The 20,563-nt window shown below is 36.9% G+C and overlaps 1 protein-coding gene across 1 annotated transcript in view; it reads right to left on the minus strand.

Moving 5' to 3' along the window:
* Positions 1-19,956, minus strand: part of LOC131050457 (uncharacterized) — a 36,978-nt gene extending 17,022 nt beyond the window's left edge. The window contains exon 1 of the mRNA XM_057984639.2: positions 19,666-19,956. Within this exon, the coding sequence (XP_057840622.1) occupies positions 19,666-19,804 (139 nt within the window). The 5' untranslated portion in view covers positions 19,805-19,956. The remainder of the gene's footprint in view (positions 1-19,665) is intronic.
* Between the last annotated feature and the right edge of the window lie 607 nt (positions 19,957-20,563).

Raw genomic sequence — 20,563 nt, forward strand, 5'->3', positions numbered from 1 at the left:
CATTGCACTGAACTTTCTGGTGATGTTGGTGTGCAATCAAGGTATTCCGATGGTGTATTCTGGATGCTTGTGGAGATGCTTTGTATGACAATCAATGTGTTTCCAATGAGGTTTATATTGGCATTGGTTTCCTAAATATGCATTATGGGGTGCAAATGTGCTTGTGTATGTTAAATCATTTCAATGTTTCAACATGTGCTATTGTTGATTTTGCATTTGTTCCTGCATTATGCTAGGTGCAGATGATTTACAGTAAATGCAATGATCAAATATCATGTTATGATTTATACCACATTGGTCAGATAAGGTTTCTTCAACTATCATTATGTGGAGCAAGTATGTCTGATGTTTGACTTGGGTGTGCAAAAAAAAGTGAATTTTAGACCAATGGTAGGTATGTGGAGAAGTTGACATGGATTTTGTTTAGCCATCTCACCCTTCTTAGCCCTTGTGAACTCTTTTGTTAGCTTGGATCTGAATCGGTGGCGATTTCAGAATCCATATGTTATGAAAACCTGTTAAGTATGGTTGAGCCGTTTGCATGTCTTTAATTTATCTTTTGCATTGCATTTAAATTTATTTTGAAGTGTATTTACCATGTTTACAGAATAGTAATGCTCATGTGGAAAAAGGCCTATTGCATTATTTTATTTCAGTTATAAGAAAATTAAATGTACTTTATTATTCTTTCAAATTGAGATATTTGGCCTCATGAAATAATTGCTAGTTACAATGCAATTAAATTTAATTGATTTTATCTCCAATCTTTGGAGAAAATATGTAATATCCCCGATGAAATATCTTACCAATTTAAATAAATTAATAGACCACGGCAAGATCTTATGCAAATTACGACATTTGATATACATCTAATTATTTCCAACATTAACTGAAATGTCCACAAGTTTCATCAGTTTCACCAATGTTTGGGTAACAAGTTTGACATAAAACTTGCATCAATCAAACTTCAGAAATTCCATACATCTTAGCAAAATTGTGACACAAACTAGCAACTAATCAACACTAAAACTACACGAAATGACTCTAAAGTGCTTGCATCAAATAGAACTATTGTAAATGATATTCAAATTTATGTTCAAAATCTAAAGATTATACATTTTGTCTCTCTTTTATTTTCTAAGAAGACTTTCTTTCTATATTTACTTGAAGATATATTCAATATTTTATTGCTGGTTACTGATCCTAATTTCCTTTGTATTGCAGATCGCTGTATAGAACATTAATTGATTTCGATGTCTTTCTACAGCACTCGAATGGCATATATATATGTAAATAACCTTTGATCAAGGCATGCCTTGACCGGGCATGTCTCTTGACATGTCTTGATCGTATGAAGTAGATGGTTTCATAACAAATAATAACAAACTTTGTTTATACCCAATACCAATCGGTGTCATTTCAGATGCTAATGATTATTGATTAACCCGATAACAATCGGTTTATTATAAGTGCAGATCGATAACCAAAAACGGTGATAGTTATCATACACGATAACTATGATATGCAATATTAATACGATCTGATCTGAAACATATGAACACGATCATGGTATAAGTAATATGATCATAACACGATTAATGGCAAGTTTGTATATTCTGTTTAAGTATCGATATATGCAAATCGATACTTGAAATCGTGAAATATATATGAAGATGATTATAACAAGTTTATTCAATCAAACTGATTGATCAACATAAAGTCTACCATTTGTTTTGTAATTACATCGATAAGGTAGATGATTGAATGAGAGATAAATGAAGTCTCTCATTCAATCATTTATCTGACCGACGCTACTTAGTTTCAACAACTATTATGATAGTCACTACAATATTTTGGAACAACAACAGACTCTACAGTAAACTGGCAACACAAACAACAAATCTAAACCTACAAACACACATAAAACCAAACTATTTGAACTTCATTACACCTTGAAGCTCTGTTGTAACCTCTAAATGAGATCACCCTCAAGTACCAAAGGGGTTTTGTCCTCTAATACCTATAACCAATGGGTTTTCATCCACCAATTGCAATCTCCTATGGCTTTTGTCCACAAAAGTAATTTGAACACAAAGTGCTTTAATAGATAAATTGGCATAAGATGAGATGATTTCTCAAGACTCAAATAGAAATATTGCAAGTTTTATATGTTGCAACTCAAACTTGGGTGCCCAAAATCCCACACCTCGCTTTAGAGGCAAAAGAAATTAAAACAACTCTTCAAAACCATCAGCCTAATCCTAAATAAGCACTTGAGCCCAGAATTTAAAAACTAAACATTGCATAACAAGGTCAGCTCTGAAGGCCTTACAAGATATAAATGATCTTATTTGAATTCAGCAATTTATCCAAGATATTTAATTTATTATAAAAATGGGACATGACAAGTCCGCTCTTCACAAAATTGCTTGTCCTCAAGCAATGCAAATTGGGATGCTCAAGTATCTTAGTTCCTTCCTATTGATGTGTTTTTTAGGATACCGTGAACACAGAATAAAATACCAAGTATTATGTCCTCTCTTGAACAAAGAAACCTCGTATGCTAAAGAATATAATCAAAAGAAAGAACTCCAAGGTTTACAATGCGAACAATCGACTTTAAGTTGTGGATAGACGCAGTCATGTATGATGTGATATTGCTGGTAATCACAAAGACACTTATGTTTTCATGAATAGTGCTGGAACATAGAATCTTACCAAACTCACTTGGAAAATAAAGACAAAAGGGAAAAGGGTTTAGAAATCTAATCTTATCCTAGGAACAATGATGATAAAGGATGATGCTTTGATAGAAGGATTCCATAATCGAGCCTTGCTTCGCCATGCAAAAACAACTACACAAAACTGATGCAATCTCCAAAAGATAACGAAGGATTTTCATATCATGAACATTCATTCAAACACCCAATACTGTCATAGTTCAAGTAAAATTCACAATCAAACTAGTGCTTAATGAGGTTCAGACTAACCATACACAATAACTTTCAATCAACAAATTTCAAATGGTATGAACTGGAACTCCATCAAAATATCATCACATTTCTCCATTATAATCAATGAAGCTTTATCTAAACTTGAGAGAAGTAACAAGAAACCATGCAACATGTAGAAACAACACATAGAAATCCACCATGCTTCAACGAAAATCATGTATTAACTCCAACAAGCCTTGGCAACAACTTCAAGTTTCCTCTTCCTACTCTACTGCTAATTGCTATCTAACAACTATTCTCTAACTATTCACTATTAGCCCTTACAAATGAGAGAATTGAGCCTTATATAGACAGCCTATTGCAATTAAAGAGCTTTGATTGATTCAAGATCAATGGCCAAAATTACATGATAAAACCCTAATTAGGGTTATTTATAACTAACTCCCTTCGACCAATGAGAAAATTACAATGCTTAGGACACATGTCCTTTAAATGTGGACCAATGAAGATTGAGGGTAGGTACATTGAACAATATTCAATATAGTGCCACATGTCACAAGTGTAGTTGTCCACCTCATAAGATGAGTTAGGTTGATTGAACTTGGACATCTTGTCTTTGAATTATTTAATTGGTTGGTGATGACTAAGCACCAACTCAACTTACCCTTTATAAATTAGCACAAAAAAGTCTTCCATCTTGAGTGATATCTCTTCATGCTCAACATTTCCAATTGCTTGATGTGATGACGATGAGTCATATTCCCAAATTGCATCACTTCAGTGATCAAGTTTATAACTTTGATTAACTCTTTTGAAACTATCTCCATTCCTTGATAACACATCACTTTCACATCCTATTTGGGAATTTTCCTTCTTTTGATGCATTTCCAATCTCAACCTTGGAATCTTGAAATATTCCCTTCTTTGATGCTCTTTGATCTTGCAATTCCTTGTCTTGGACTTGAATTCCTTGGTGGAGTTCTTGACTTCATGTTGCAATGTCCTTTTCATCCTTGGAATTCCTCTTCTCGAATATCATATTGCCTTAAGTATGTGAATCTTCACGTCATTTTGAAAGGTGGAATGTCCTTGATGTAGATCTTGAATCGTAGAATGTGTCTTTGATATCCTCATCTTCACTTTGATCCTAAATAATCCTTGATTTTCCTTGACATAGTATCATCTCGATGACATTGTGAATGTCTCTAACTTTGACTTAGGATCTTGGATTTCAAGATAGTTGTAATGGTATCCCTCTTTATGTTGATCCTTACATTTGCTTCATCGAGATGTTTCTCCCTTGATGCCTCCTTGCGTATTGATGTAATCTTGAAAGGCCTCAATGTTGTTTTGAATTGGTTCCTTCCTTTGCTTGTCAATATTTAACCCCCTCATTGCATTGTGATCCTTGTTATAATGTCTCGACTCCTTGAGATATTCCTCTTCATGTTGTAATGCAAGCCTTGAATGTTCCTCCTTCATTCCATCAATCCTGAAAAAGAAAGAGAATAACCTTGGATTAAAATGCAAGAATTGATAATAGGACAATTAAAGTTGTACATCTTGCAAACTTAGTTTATGTTGAAGAATTTCCTATGACAATCAAAGTAGTGTGTGATTTCCACGTGTTCTAACACAAGTAGGCATATCTCCCCTTTGCACAAGGACTTGGGCGGGTTTCCATAGTAGTCAAGAACAACAAGGCAGGTTTAAGATATGTCCGTGGACAAGTAATAGTGTGTTTTCACCTTAGTCAAGGACAAATAGAGCGTGGAATTCATAGTGCTTAAAGACAAAGTTGGGCACATTTTAGATGTGTTCAAGGACTAGGAAGAGAATATTTAAGATGTTATTAGGGACTAACTTGAGCACAAATGAGATATACTACTGGACTTTGTAAGGTGCAAATCCATGTTGTAAAAGGAAAACAAAAGGTGGGATTTCATCTTATGCAAGGACAAATCTTCAGCGGGATTTAGCTTTGTTCAAGGACTCTTGGATGGAAATCTCTTGGATTTGTCATTATTTCCTTGGAATTATTTCCTCATGTCCCCATCTTATGCTAAGTCAATCATGTTACCTAATTCTCTTCCTACGTGGGTTTGAAAGGGTGGCAAGGACAAGGACAAATGTGCAAGGCAAGTCTGAGAGGTACTCAAAGACAAGGCCAAATCCAAGGCGAGAATTAGGGGGGTCCAAGGACTAGGCACAAATGATTGGCGTTTTTAGGTGCACTTTAAGACTATGCAAGGAAGGGCAGGTTTTAGATGTGGATAGGGACAAAAACCTTAGGTGCAAATCCATGTTGCCCAAGGACACTTAAGATGGAAGCAATTTCAATGTGTCCAAGGACTATCCTAGGCGGATTTGAGATAGTGCCAGGGACTAATGAAGGTGCATTTGAGGTCATGATAGGGACTAGACATCATTGCATTTCTAGATGAAGCAAATTGCTAGGTGCAATTTAGACATGTCCACGGACAAAACATGAAATTCTGGGTGCAAATGAGGCATGTTCAGGGACAAAACATCAAATCCTGGGCACAAATCTAGCCTTCAACTAAACTAATTTATACATGAAAGTACCCACCTTGACCAAACACTTAGTCAATTTTCAAATGACAACATGAGGTAGGTCCTAACACCAATTCACAACTTACCCCCCTAAACCCTACATAAATCTATACGCACCAAGGGGGGGTTGAATTTTACTTTAGACAAATTTTCATGATTGCTCCCCCTAGGTCCTACACAATATGATCTTGCAACTCACGACCCTAAGGTGATGTTGATATCCTCACAACTTACACCAATTCACAACTTACCCCCCTAAACCCTACATAAATCTATACGCACCAAGGGGGGGTTGAATTTTACTTTGGACAAATTTTCATGATCACTCCCCCTAGGTCCTACACAATATGATCTTGCAACTCACGACCCTAAGCAAACTACCACTATATGTTCTATCATCCATTCCTCACAACCCCCAACGCTCTAACAAGACCCCTCCAACTTGACAACTTTTGCAACACGACGACATTGATATCCTAGCAACTTTGCAACTGAACGAAACCAACCTCCCCTCAGAAGCAAAGGTTAACAAGTACAACCACCACCAAGCTTGAAGACAACCCAACTAAGACACCTAAGTGAAGCAAAAAGTGGGGTTCTGTTGTGACCATTTCACACATCGCCCCATTAAAATGGGGACCCCCTCTTTTTCGCTTTTGTTTCGCCTGTTCTTCTCTCTGCTTTTAGGGTTTTGAGTGAGTGAGTTGTCTATCTGGGCTAGGACTAAACCTTAGGGGTTTCTTCCGAATGTTTTTCAAGATGAGTCCAGTCAAATTTTTGAAAGTTATTAAGCATCCTCCCGAGGATTGAGATTGAGTCGATAAGGTAAGTTTGTCAGGAAAGTCAAATGGGTCTCGGGTTAGGTCTAGTCAGGGTTTTTTGGGGTAAAATTCAAATTTTGTCTAAGTGTTAGCATTTTGAAGATGAAATTGTATATTCTTGCCTAGGTAAATTTTGATCAAATTTTGGAGGCAAGATGATGCCTGAAACAGAGAAAGTGCTCCTGTCCTTCACTAGAGGCTCAAGGCGAATTTCATTCTAAGTGCAATTTCTTATTTTGTGAGAGCTTGCTAACTGATTCCTGGCCTTGAAGATGACCTAACTCTGCCTTGTGGAGTGTTTGGAGACTTGAATTTTGAATATATTAGCCAGAAAGGACAAAAGTGCTCCTGTCCCTCACCAGGGGACCAAGGCGAAAATGTTATTTAATGCATATTTGTCACTGACTTTTCTATTTTGTTTTGTGCAGGGTCTCCTGGAGTGATGATCGAACGTGACTTGATACTTTTGAAGATTTTGAAGGCACAAAAATGGTGAATTTTGAAGGTTAAAGGAAAAAGTGCTCCTGTCCCTCACCAAGGGACCAGGGCGAAAAGACTTATTTGAGTCATTCCTGGCCTTGTTTGGTCAAATTGAGACATCAAAGGCATGGTGGAGGACGAAATGAACATGATAAAGCATCCAGACTTGATTAAAAACAATGAAATGATGAATTTTTTGCCTAGAAGGTCAAAAGTGCTCCTGTCCCTCACTAAGGGACCAGAGCGATTTTCTTTATATGCACAATTTTAGACCTTTTTTGGACATTAACTCTTATTCATAGCGTGAAGTAAGATGAAATCTTCCCTAGCAAAGGAATTTCGAGGTGAAAAGTGAGACAATTTGGCTTAGAGGGCAAAAAGTGCTCTTGTCCCTCACTGAAGCACCGGAGCTTGAATTTCAAAATTGCACTATTTTTGCAAGATTAAAGTGATTTTACGATTTAAAGAGGTCAAGGGAAGCATGTTTTGTCCATTGAATATAATTTAAGCGGTTCACAAAGGAGTAAATCAACCCAAATGACAAAAAGTGCTCCTGTCCCTCACTGAAGGACCATGGCGCTTTTTCAAGTTTCTCCTCTTTGTTTGATATTTTATGGCAAAACTTGACTTGGATGGGAAGGACGAATGATGTTTTATGCCTTAGATGCAATTGAGAGGTTTAAAGAACAAAGAAGTATGCCAAGATGTAAAAAGTGCTCCTGTGCCTCTCCAAGGGTCCAAAGCGATTTTCCAAAAAGTGCTCCTGTCCCTCTCCAAGGGTCCAGAGCGATTTTCTAAAAAGTGCAAATTTCTTGCAAAGCCAAGGCAAGTTTGTGATTGAAATGAATGGAAGAAGACATGATTAGCCCATTGAAGATAATTTGGAAAGCTAGCAAAGGACGGATAGGCTTGAAATTGCAAAAGTGCTCCCGTCCCTCACCAAGGGAACAGGGCGAAAAACATGTTATCTAGCCTTTCTCGCCAATTTTGGACAAATTGAGGCCAAGGCACAAGTTTGAAATGATGTTTAAAATGCTTAAAGGTGGAATTGAGATGCAAGACTTGCGAATTTTGATGACAATTGGCAAAAGTGCTCCTGTCCCTCTCCAAGGGACCAAGGCGAAATTTCTAAATATGCCCATTTACCTTACATTTTGAAATAATATTTTTGTTTCCAGGACTCAAGAAGGAGTGAAAGGTGATATTCTACGCCTGGAGGGTAATTTGAAGATTAATGTAATCAAGAATTTGCACAAGAACTCAAAAGTGCTCCTGTCCCTCACTGAAGGACCAGGGCGATTTTTTTAAAATCAACAATTTCCCTCCGAGATTATGCTAAGGCAAGGTTGTGCGAGATGGGAAGGATCTTCTAAAGCATGATGAATAAAGGTTTGACTTCAAAAATTGAGAATCCTAGCCTAAAAATGAAAAAGCGCTCCTGTCCTTCACTGGAGGACCAGGGCGAAAATCTTGGGAGAGCTTATTTTGCCTTGCTAAAACGAGTTAAGCATGCATGGAACAAGTGAAAGGGATCATTGCTCACTCCACAACGAGAATCGACAAATGAAGAACGAAGAAATAAGAGCAAAAGTGAAAAGCGCTCCTGTCCCTCACCCAGGGTCCAGGGCAAAAATGTCATAAGTCACGTTCCTTCTAAAGATCAAGTGATTTAAACTCAAGACTACAATCAAAAATGTCATTTTAAAATGCCTAGATGAAGTTTTGAACGTAAAAATGAGGAATGCAAGGCCTAAAATGCGAAAAGTGCTCCTGTCCCTCTCCAAGGAACCAGAGCGAAGTCATTGGCATTCATTATTTTTTGCCATATCCCAACGTTGACATCCTCTAAATCGCATTATATGCCAAAGTCATTAACTTCGAAATATTTGAAAAAATTAATTTAATTGGCATTTAATAAAAGGCGCATGGCATTTAATAAATTAATTTTGAGCCTTAAAAAATCGAATTTTTTATTATTAAGGCATTTAAAATTAATTTTTGTGAAATTAAAATTAAAAGATGGAGCGCTTGAGGTATTATTTTTATTCATTTTATCAAGTTGGCCTCTTGTTTTTTTGCAATTTTATTTATTTTTTGGCCTATTTTGCCAAGTCGGCCTATGGGGAGATGAAATGGTGAGCGCCCTATATAATAGGGGTGTTTTGAGCAATTTAATCAATCATTCATTCATTACTTCAAGTGCGATTTGAGGAGCAAGGAAGGAGGTGCAAAATCTGGTCTAGTTGGAGCAAATTTACCTCAAGTTTTGAAGACTTAAGGTGGTGGAGTTGATGCTTGTGAAGACTAAAGGAGGCGCATTTTGCTAAAGGAAGGACTTCGGTCTACATTTTGCCTAGCGAATTCTCCTTATTTTTTTGCATCATTTTTTAGAATTAATTCTCAAGGAGAGGTATGGCGAGATCATCCTAGGCCCATTATTGAAGTTTTGAATTTTGAACTTTAAGTTTTTGAAAATTGCGTAGTTAATTAGGAAATGATAACTCAAGATTTATCATGAAGTTTCCTAATTAATATCTTTTGTCTTCCTTTTGAATCTTCATTGCTACTCTCTTAAATATTTTTACTCATTATGAAATGTTGTGTAGGTGTCAAGATGGCGACCCCAAAGGCAGGAGCATCCACTAGTCGTCCAGCTCTCATGAAGGAAGATCAGAGGAATGAAGAATTGGAGACCAAGATCGTGTCCAAGTGGAGCAACATTGGAGATACCAACTTGGGAAACTTCAGTGTGAAGAAGTTTCGAGAGGTCCCTTACATTGGCAAGCCATCACCTGTCGCAAAGAGAATAATTGAAAGTGGCATCATCAAGGCGGCCAGTTTCCCTCCAACAGTCCAGTGCCACGAGCTGATGATCGAGTGTGCTCGCCATTATGACCCACAGTCAAGATCGATCGTATCCAAGGAAGGGAACACTTTGGCGTACCTTTCAGAGGAGGCTATAAGTGAAGCTCTCCATCTTCCAGAGCATAAAGACATGATTTACAAAAGCCTAGAAGGAGCCAGGTCGATGTATGAGGATGATCCAGACTCTTGCTTGAGCATCATCAATAAGAATTGGTTACTCAAAAGTCGTCCTCGCCTGAGCAAGATTCCCAATACACCACATAGAATCGACTTCCAGGAGGAGTACAGAGATTTGATAACTTTGCTTAATCGAGTTACAGGGGCCCCTCAAGCCTTCTATTTTGAGAAGTGGATGTTCTACTTCATCCAAGTGATAGTTCAAGGAAAAGGAACAATTCATTGGGCTAGAATTATTAGCCATTGCTTGGATGTGCAATTAAGAAGACTAAAGCCTACCAAGTCATTCCACATGAGCTCATACGTCATATATGCCTTGATCAAGAGTTTCGAATATGCAGGACTACCTCACAAAGGAGTGATCAGAAGAGGACCCAAAGAAGTGAGAGTTTGTGACTCTTATGTTCATTTGCATCATCCCCCAGGAAGTGACTACAAGTTAGTCAATGATACCTTCACAATGAACATCACTAGGATATTGCAAGGCGGGATTCACAATCGACTATCTCTAGATGCACAAGAACTTATAAAGAGGTATGGTGCTTGGTTCATCCAGTTTCAAAAGTTTACTTATATCAGAGTTCATGGGTGTCCTTCACCTCCCTACATGTTGCCGAGGTATCCGACAGACAAGATAGTGCTACTTGAGGTGACTAGGCAGTTGGCAGACTATGCGAAGGCATTCAGACACAGGCATAGAAATGGAGTTCCCGTGCCCATCATATTGGGGAATTTAGTTGAGGTATGTCCTAATGCTCTAGCCTTGGATGATGCAGAGAGGGAGTTGGCCTCATATTCATTCACGTTCTTTGCCTTGAGAGAGAATTTTGATCCTTATGGGTATATAGAGGAGACATATGGTAGGAAGTACAAGCACGAATTTCAGGTAGAAGACTTTTGGATGAATCTCTCAAGTGATTTAGAAGTGAAAAGAAAGATGCATTCCAAATTACCTTTAGATTTCATCAGGAAATGCAAAGTTTACAGAGTGGCTGATCAAGCTCAGGACAATGGTAGACATCTCCAGTCATCCTATGACAGATAGGACAAGGCAGTGAAGATAGATTGGAACGAGCCTGAGATTTCAGACTTGAGAATTTTGATGGCTCCAGTTTTGTCATGTACTCGCAGATGGGTGGATGTACAACATCAAAAGTTAAGAGAACAGAACGTACCAATGACTTATACTTTGGAAGAAAGACCAGAAGGAGGAGGAGCAAGCGCAAGTGAAGACAATTCTCATCCTAGAGGCGCGAAGAGGAAAGAAAGACCCGAGAAAAGGGAACCCTCCAAGAAGAAGCAAGAGGCTAATCGAGATCGCTCATCAGGTACATCATCTCGACATGAGAAAAGGACAAGTCAAGTTGAAGGACAAGAGATGACGATGCCATGCCTAAGGTGGATGAATCTATGGAGTCAATAGTACAGAATGATAAACCTGAAAAGGGGAAGGCACCTCAGCATTCGTCAAGTCAATCTCCCCAAGCCAATGAGCTACATGAAGACAAGAATGATGATGAAGTGACATCTCCTCTTCGAGAAGACGAACCATTGCCTAAAGAAATACAAGTTAGAGAGACGAGATCCGCCATTCCAGATTGGTTGAAGGAGAGACTGACAAGGGTGATTGTGATCGAGGATGAAGATAATGTAATTGACTTAAAGAGCCTTGTAGGAAATTCTCAGGAAGTAACAGAGAAGAAGAAGGCCACCAAGATGTCCAAGATGATCAGAGATGAGACAGAGTCCAGGAAGTTGCAGATAGCTACACCAACAGTGGACAAGTATGAAGGTGAAATCCTTGCAGAAGAGTATGATGTAGAAACATTTGAGCTTGGTCCACTCACTGCTGAGCAGGCACTAGATGAAGCAACCGATTCATTTGAAGTACTTAAAGACAAGCTTAAGGAAGAAATGGAAAAGAATAGAAAGCTTGAGAGAGAGAGAGGTGCTTGGAGAGGCTACTCTAGCCATCTCAATCAGCCCTTGGGACGTCAGGATCCAGCAGTGTCTCCTGTGCAAGCACTTGCCCTTGAATCAGTTGGCAAGGCAGAGAGAGTCAAGAGCTTGGTTCAGCTTATGAGCTCTTGGATTGACAAATTCCACACAGTAGCCGTTGAATTTGCAACAAGAATGATGCAGACAATCCACCGAGCTATCCAAGTCCTTGAGATCGTCCACAACCTAATGATAACAGTAGCCGCTTTCGCCCACACTAGAGATGTTATCATTCCTGTTCTGCAAGTGATCAAGCAAACGCCAAGGAAGATCCTAGCACAAGAAAAGATAATGTATGGAGGAGCTCATAATTTACTCAAGTGGTCAACCCTACTCCAAATGAAGGAGGTTCTTTTCGAGGACATCAGCACCAAATGCAATCAAGTTGAGGGCGTCATCCATCCAATTCAGGATAAGGTGTTTGAAGTGTTATGTACCATTATTGGCAGGAGGATCGAAGTTGAGACAGATGTGGACCTTCAAGAGTTGGAAGAAAGGGTCAAGGTCATCTTTTGCAAAGATGAGAATGTCATCACAGATGAGCAACGGGATCTAATGTTCACTACTATGCTCCTAATTGAGAAGATCAAAGAACTCGAACCTGGATGGGATGCGGCTCTTCTCAAGGCCTTTGATCAGGTTATCCACTTGGAGGAACGAATGAGGAATCTTCTCGAGATTCCTATTGCTGAAATTGAAGGAATTGTGTCCAGATTCATTGCATATGCTAAGAAAGAGCATTGGAAGGGGAATAAGGTTCTAGAAGAAAGGTTGTTGTAGATGATGTGGCACCTTAATTATCATTGGTCTATGTTTCCTAGATTTTTGTGCCAATTAAATATTTGGCTATGCATTTAATATTGTTCAACTAAAAAGGGCACTTTTTGTAACAAACCCTAATTAGGGTTTAGGTGTCAAAATCTCAGCCGTTGATCTTCTTTTGATCTGGGTCGTTCATTGTAATTGAGGATGCTATATATACCCTCACTCATTTTCATTTTTGTCATTAGATAGAGAGGAGATATTAGAAATCAGATTTTAGATATTAGAGAGAAGAAAGTTATTTTGTAGCAAGATTGAGCATTGAAGAAGGAATTCCAAGCAATTGTTGTCTATTTTGGCTTTGAGATCAATAAAATATTGAAGATATGGTGTTTTATTGCAATTCTTGTGGCTATCTTCATGGTTGTTTACTTTCTTGAATCATTCTCAGTCGAAGTAGTATTTAAGTTTGAAGGACTAAGTGTTGAGCTTGATCTTTGGTGAGATTCACATTCCAAACCACTAGCTTCTTACTGATTGTAAGGACGCCTTGTGTGGTCAACTGGAGATATATAGATTGCTTGAACCTTCGATCATTATTGAACTATTGATATGTACCTTCATGGTAGTGTCTATAATTCTTGATGATTCGAAAAATCACTAATCACCTTAGAAGATCGCATCAATTCCAGTAAAGTTGTAATTCCTTGGCAATACTGAAATTGGAAAAATCTTACCAAGTCTAGCCTACATTGAGTCATTCTTAGGATTAGATTAGAATTCATCTCTTGCAAACCCTATCTTTTGATCTTTTTGAGAACTTGTTAGTTTTAGGAAATTTTGTTCCTACAATTTGGAAACGTAAGACCCCTTGATGAAACAGCATTCACAACGACCACTAGTGCTTATCCACACGTAGAGACCCTACATCGAAGAACCTTGGAGTCATCCTGATTGATCCTTTTTCGCGACATCTTCAGCAATCAGAGGCTTTATTCAAGAGAGGATAAGGTACCCTTGGGTATTTTATTCTGTGTTTGATAGTGTACAAAATATACGTCAACAGGTTCCCCATTTGCAATGGGGCGATGTGTGAAAACATCAAAACACTTCCCAAGTGGCATACTCAACTAGTAGATTCTTCCATCTGATCAAATATTTTGTAATGCTCCCATTTCTCAAATTTTTGACTCGAGTATCCACAACTTCTTTTGGAATCAAGATCAACTTTCCTTCATCATCCAAGGGTGGCAAATCCCTTGAAGGCACAATATGCTGACCAAGAACTTTCTTTAAGCAAGACACATGGAAAACATATGAATCTTGCTATCCTATGGAAGCTCCAACCCATAGGCCACTTCACCTAGCCTCCTCACAATTTTGCAGGGTCCATAGTATCAAGGTTTAAGCTTCTTAGCTCCACTCTTCTTAATAGAAGTCTTCTATATGGATGCAATATAAAGAAAACCAAACCACCTACCTCAAAACATCTTTCTATCATTTTCCAAACAGCATAAGTCTCCTATTAAATTTATACTTGCTGAAAATTATCTTTTCGTGCCCTCAATATTTCTTAGTTTTGAGTAATCAAATCACCTACTATGCAACAAATCAACAAAAGAAAGTGCATCATAACCATATAAAGCTCTAAAAGGCGACATACCAATGGACATGTGATGTGGAGCATTGTAGCAATATTCACCCAAATGCAATCACTTGAACCATGCAATTTGCTGATTTGAAAAATAATTCCTCAAGGACCCCTCAATCCACGTATTAACTATTTTTGTTTAACCATCAGTTTGTGGATGGTAGCTAGTACTTGGTGTGAGTTTTGTAACTATCAACTGTAATAATTCTTGCCAAAAAGAACTAAGAAATCTACTATCCCTGTCATTGACAATGTTCTTGGGCAAGCCATGCAATCTAAATATATCTTTGAAGAATATATTTGCTACTTGAGGTGCTTTAAAATTTGAAGCAATAGCAATGAAATGTGCATATTTTTTTCAATCTATTAACCAGAACATAAATACAATCGTTATCTTGTACCTTGGGAAGTCATGTGATGATGTCCATGGATAACCTCTCCCTTTTTTGCTCAAGAATCAATAGATGTTGAAGTAGGCCAACTGGAAAAGTTTGGTCTCCATTGTTTTACTGGCAAGTCATACACTCTCTAAGATTCTTATGGAGTATTCGTACATATGTGTTTTCATATTGGGCAAGTGACATTGATAGCAGAAGATCCACTAGTGGATATGTATTCATGATGTTTGGAGGTGCAATCAACTGGATGAGTAAGTAGAAATCTATAGTTGCTTTGTCCATGAAAAAAGTAGAGTATATGGCAGCTACTCATGCTTGTAAGGAAGCCATTTGGCTTAGAAAATTGTGTTCTAACATTGGGTTTGATGCAGGAATAACTATTATTTGTTGTGACAATCAGCATGCCATTTCCTTAGCAAAGAATCCTAGTTTCCATGCTAGAACAAAGCACATTGATATTAAGTTTCATTTTGTTTATGATAAAGTGGAAGGTGGGAAGGTAAATTTGGAGAAAGTTGATGCTTTGACGAGTGTTGCAAATGCATTGACAAAACTTGTGAGCACAAAGAAGGTCAAATGGTGTTCCAATTCCATGGGCCTTATGGCTCCCTACAGTTGATTCGTTGTTTTGTTCTTGCAAGGTCTTTGACAAGTGGGAGGATGTTGGGATTAAGGTGTCTCAACCTTTGCAAGTCTTGGCATTTAATTTATTAACTATTTATTTATTTTATTTCTACTAATGTCATGTCATTTAGTGGGGCCTACAAGTGAGTGAGGTGGCATCCTACTTGGAGATGATTGTGATATGCAAGCAGTAAATATGGATGTAGGCATCCCACTTGGTAGAGCACACTATACAGTTGTGTTGGTGCCATGTGTCGGCTTATGACAGATTTTATGACATGTGATATAATCTTATGATATACTAACGTATGACAGCTCATGACATTGTAAGGCTAGTTATGGTCGAATCTATGACAACTAGCAATTATTAGATGTTGGCACCTATGCATGCAAATGCTCTACATGTTGAGGGTATCTTTGCATGCAAGGAAAGCATTGGAATTAGCATATTCTCTTATAGCCTATGACGGTGCTATTCATGCAAGGTGGTTGCATGCATGCAAGTACCATGCATGTCAAGAAGATTCTTAGAGTTGTCAAATTTGTCAATGTTATTGTAGCTATGGTCGGATTCCTTCAGGCCGACATAGATAACATAAAGGTTGAGATAATATAATTATATTATAATGTGTGATAATATAATTATATTATTATAATATTGTGATAATATAATTATTGATATTATAATAATTATATTGACGATACAATTATTGTGATTGATAATATAATAATTATATTGATAATATGATTATTATATTATTATTGTAAGATAAGAAAATTATATTATTATTGTGAGATGATATAACTATATTATTATGTAATAATATAGTTATTAAATTAATAGGATCGCATATGAAGTGTGGTGATCCTTGGTGATAAGTCACCTCTCGCATATATAATGAGATATGTGATCTCATTCAATAAGTGAGAAGAATAAGGGAATACAATTGCAGATTGATATATCTAGTGTGCTCAGGGTGACAATAAGAGTCTACAACAGTGATGGTTTGCCTGTGGATAATCGAGCACCGCAAATCAACAAAATTCATGCCATATGGATCTTGGTGTCATGTCCTCTTTTGTTAAAAATTGGATTTTGGTCAGTATTAAACCATTTTATTCTTCCATGGGTTAATTGGACAATAGGGAAAGTAAATAATTTTATATTTATGAATGTCCAAATATTTTCAATATCAAGAGGACGTTTAAATATTAAATTAAAATATTTGGAAACAATTAGTGGGTTTTGGATTTTGTGCCATAATGGGAAATTTCAAATATTTCTAATCGATGACTTTCCCACAAAGAATGGAGTGGGAATTGAAATATTTCTAATTAATGAATTTCCCACCAAAAGAAATTTGGCAAGAGTGGAGTGGGAAATTAAAATATTTCTAAATAATGATTTTCCCACCAAGTGCAAATTTGGAAAGTGAGAGTGCAGTGGAAATTTGTAATATTTCTAATTAGTGATTTTCCCACCAAATTGGTCAAGGACAAGATAAATACAAAGCATATTTGGGAAAATGGATCTTTACCCCATTTCTACTAATCAATTTCTCATTGTATGAACTTCATGTTCTGCAAAATTCTTCAGTGGACAGAAACCCATTGGAGATTGGAGGCTTGTGGACGGAAACCTAAGAGTTCCAGGTGGATAGTGGACGAAACAACATTGTTCATATAGAGCAACTTCATTCAAAGGTTGCATTGGAGCTTCAAGATTTCAGCAGTTTCAGTAGTTTTCCATTGTTTGTGTTCAGGGCTTTATTGATGTTGTTGCAGTGATTCTAGATATCTTTTGAGGGATTTGTTGCTGTTCTTAATCTTGTATCATATCATATGCTATGAATTTTCAATTTGGAAATCAAGCAATATCAGTTTGTGGTGCTTCCAGTGACATTGGTGGTATTCAATTGTAATAGTTTTTATGGGTTTTGCTTACAAATTGAAGTTTGAAGATATTAATGCTGCTGCTGTAATAAATCATTTTCAGACCTGATTATAGGATGCATATATCAGAATAATCTTGTTTAGTAATGTTCTATAAAGTTCCATTTTAACTTAGCCCTTTTTGTGCAAGAGTAGCTAACTAGTTTGGGTGTTTTCGGTGAAGTTTTGTGTAATATTTGTGATTCTATTTTCCAGATCTAAGGGTAATATTAAATTTTTGGTTAAGGACATTACACTTGGTGTCCATTTTGGGCTCTCTCCTTATACAATGTAAAATACATAAATTAGTGTTGTTGTTCATAGTTTGTATGTGAAGGTTTTTTTTGCATGTGTTGTGATGCTGTTGGAATTGATCCAAAATCCAAGTGATTGGCTGTATACTCTTAATAAAAAGATTGGCTCTAACATTTGTATTGTACACTATTTTGTTTACTAGAAATACAAAAGGGTTGTGCTTTTGGAGTGTGAGGTTTTTCTCTTGAAAGGGTTTTTCCCAAGTATATCTATGCAATATGGTGGTAATCTTTCACACAAGTTAGTAGAATGTATTTCTCTTTCTATAGTGGTTCTAAGATTGTAAGAAAATTGCATTATCTCCCGTTGGAAACATTTCCACATAACTTGCTTCCTTTCATATACTTTGGTGAATGTTATAGATGCATAGACAAATGCCATGAGCAAGGAAAAGTTTTGATGATGTATATAGGTTGTGAACATTTCTACCCCTAGCTATTAAATTAAGTTTGTTTGTTTTGCCCCCTTATGCAATGTATACAAGTCAGATTGTTATGTATTTTGCATGTTTTACACCCCAGGCTGAGGGGTTGGGGGGCCAACGCAAATGTTTGGGAGCAGCAACCTCAAGGAAAAAAAATGGACCCTTTTTCAAAAATTTGGGCCCATTATTTTGTAAACCCACTTTGTGATTTCCTATAGTGATGTGCCTATAATTAAATGAACATGGATTAGAGTTATTCTCAGCAAGAAGCATTTGATTGTATAGCCAATCTTTGCAGTGTGGTGATGTTGTGGGTATTCCTCTAAATTCATTGGGTGTGTGATTTAGAGGCTAGTTTTTTCCTTTATCAGGGTTTCCCAAGGCATATCTTGTATTTTGAAAATTGAAAATATCTAAATAAATGCATGGCTATGCTACATTTAAATACAGATACTAGTACTAGATATGGGTATTGTAACAGTATCCCCTGTCATCAGACTCCAGTTTCCTGGTGACTATTGTCAGGGGTGATATTTTGATATAGAGCATCAAAATGTATGCAAAAAGATTGTTGTACTACATTTAAATAAAATCACCAAGAGATCTGGATACGTTTATGGGGACAACAGGCCCATCCCACAACCCAAGTTTCCTCTTCACTGTGGCATAAAATATAAAAATCCACCACGGCCTTCAACCCAAACTTACACTTGAGCTCTGCCAAACTGCATCCAATTACAAAGAAACCACGGCCAATAGAGTTTAAAACCAGGTCACACTCATGGTAAGTGTCCACTTTACCACTAGGCCATTGTCCACTGCACATTTCGAGTGTTGGCAAATCAAGCAATCCAGTGATATCCTAAACATTAACTCACACATAGTCGGAAGATAACATGGTACACTCCAAACCGCAAAGGGATTGATAGCCTAAGTGGTAAAGCACCCTACCATGCCAAATTAAAGTCCCAAGTTTGAAGCCTAAAATAACAATTCACATTTGAAGGGAAAAATATTTGGAGAGAAACTGTGTAAATGGGAAGACAAATATCATCGAGCTTTGGGTTTCCTTTGAAACCCATCATCAAGATGACTTTTCTCTTCTCTTTTACACAGATTCTCCTCAGAAATATCCTTTTACGAGCTGTGGAAGCTTCAACTCTTTAACAATTCACATATTTAGCTCAATGCAAGGCTTCCTCAAATCTAATTGTGAAAAAGAGGCCAGGCACTCTAGTGCTAATAGACATCGGTCTTTCTAAAGATGCCCTCACATAACGTAATACAGCAAATGAATGGAACTATAATCTTCCCAGCTTGAATTCCATAAAATTCAATGCAATTCACAACTGTACAAACTGGATTGCAATACAAATCAGATAGAATTTCACCCACCCATGTTAGAAACAATCCAGACTCGGCACCATAAAGGAATGAGTGGCTCATGTGGAGATAACCCATTCTTTGGACTCCAAACAAAAAATCATCCCAGCAACAAATGGGAGATCCTAAGTTGGAGTCCAAATTGGTCTGGAAAAAATTAACCCAACATTTAAGAAGAATATAAAAAACCATGAACTACATTCTCTAAGATTCATTATTGCCACCTCAAATATAAAATACATGAAACCTGTTAATTCAAGCCGGTAAGCATAATTCTTGATCGTGTAAAGTGAACGGAGTTAAATACCTCGTAAGTTGTGGGAACGTGGACGTATGGGAAGAATATATTTGAATTTGCTGCTCTTGGATTCAGGTGGTCGGCTAAAGATGCAGCCTCGATAAGCAAGGCCATTGTAGCGCTGTGCAGTAGAAATGGTGGAACTCATATCCTGAGAAGACCAGAGACCAAAATCTTTTGTTGGGTTTATATCATTCGCTTCATTGCAACTTTTTTGCTATATTTTTTTTTCAAATAAAAAAGTTTTAGGCCCTATTAAACGTTGCCAAAATCCCATACGGCACAAGTATTTAAACGACGACCTATTGCCTTATCCAAGAGAGATGTTCCAATTTTAGCTTCGCACAGTATTCACATGTTATATTGTGTGGATGATATTTAGAGTACACTCTAATGTCAAGAGACTTCGAGAGAGTCTAGAAGGTAATTCTTGGGTTTAAGGGGAAAATAAATATATATATATGATGTGCAATTTTATACTTACGTGGATTTATTAAGAATCTTTCAATTTTAGAGCAAACCAAAAGTGTATCGACACAAATCTTATATTTATTAGATATTTAAAGGCATTATTAAATAGTTGATAGATATAGATAGTTTGAATGTATAGTTATATTTTTTTCAGTTATTATACATTGTTATATTGAAGGCATATTATATTCATATGGATGCAAAAACATTTATCTAAAAAACAAAAGCATTTAATCTGACGTGTTTGTGACACTTAAATGTATGAAAAGTAAAAAAATATTTTATTATTATTTTTATTTTATTTTATTTATTTTATAATTATAGCTTTATTTATTTAATTTTTAATTATGAGGGATTGAAAGTGTCCTTACATAAAATCCACCTTTTTCTCAAGAGTGGGGATAAAAAAGAATATAAAATAAAAATATAATAATAA

This window comes from Cryptomeria japonica, chromosome 1 (assembly GCF_030272615.1).
Source record: "Cryptomeria japonica chromosome 1, Sugi_1.0, whole genome shotgun sequence".
NCBI classification, from domain to species: domain Eukaryota; kingdom Viridiplantae; phylum Streptophyta; class Pinopsida; order Cupressales; family Cupressaceae; genus Cryptomeria; species Cryptomeria japonica.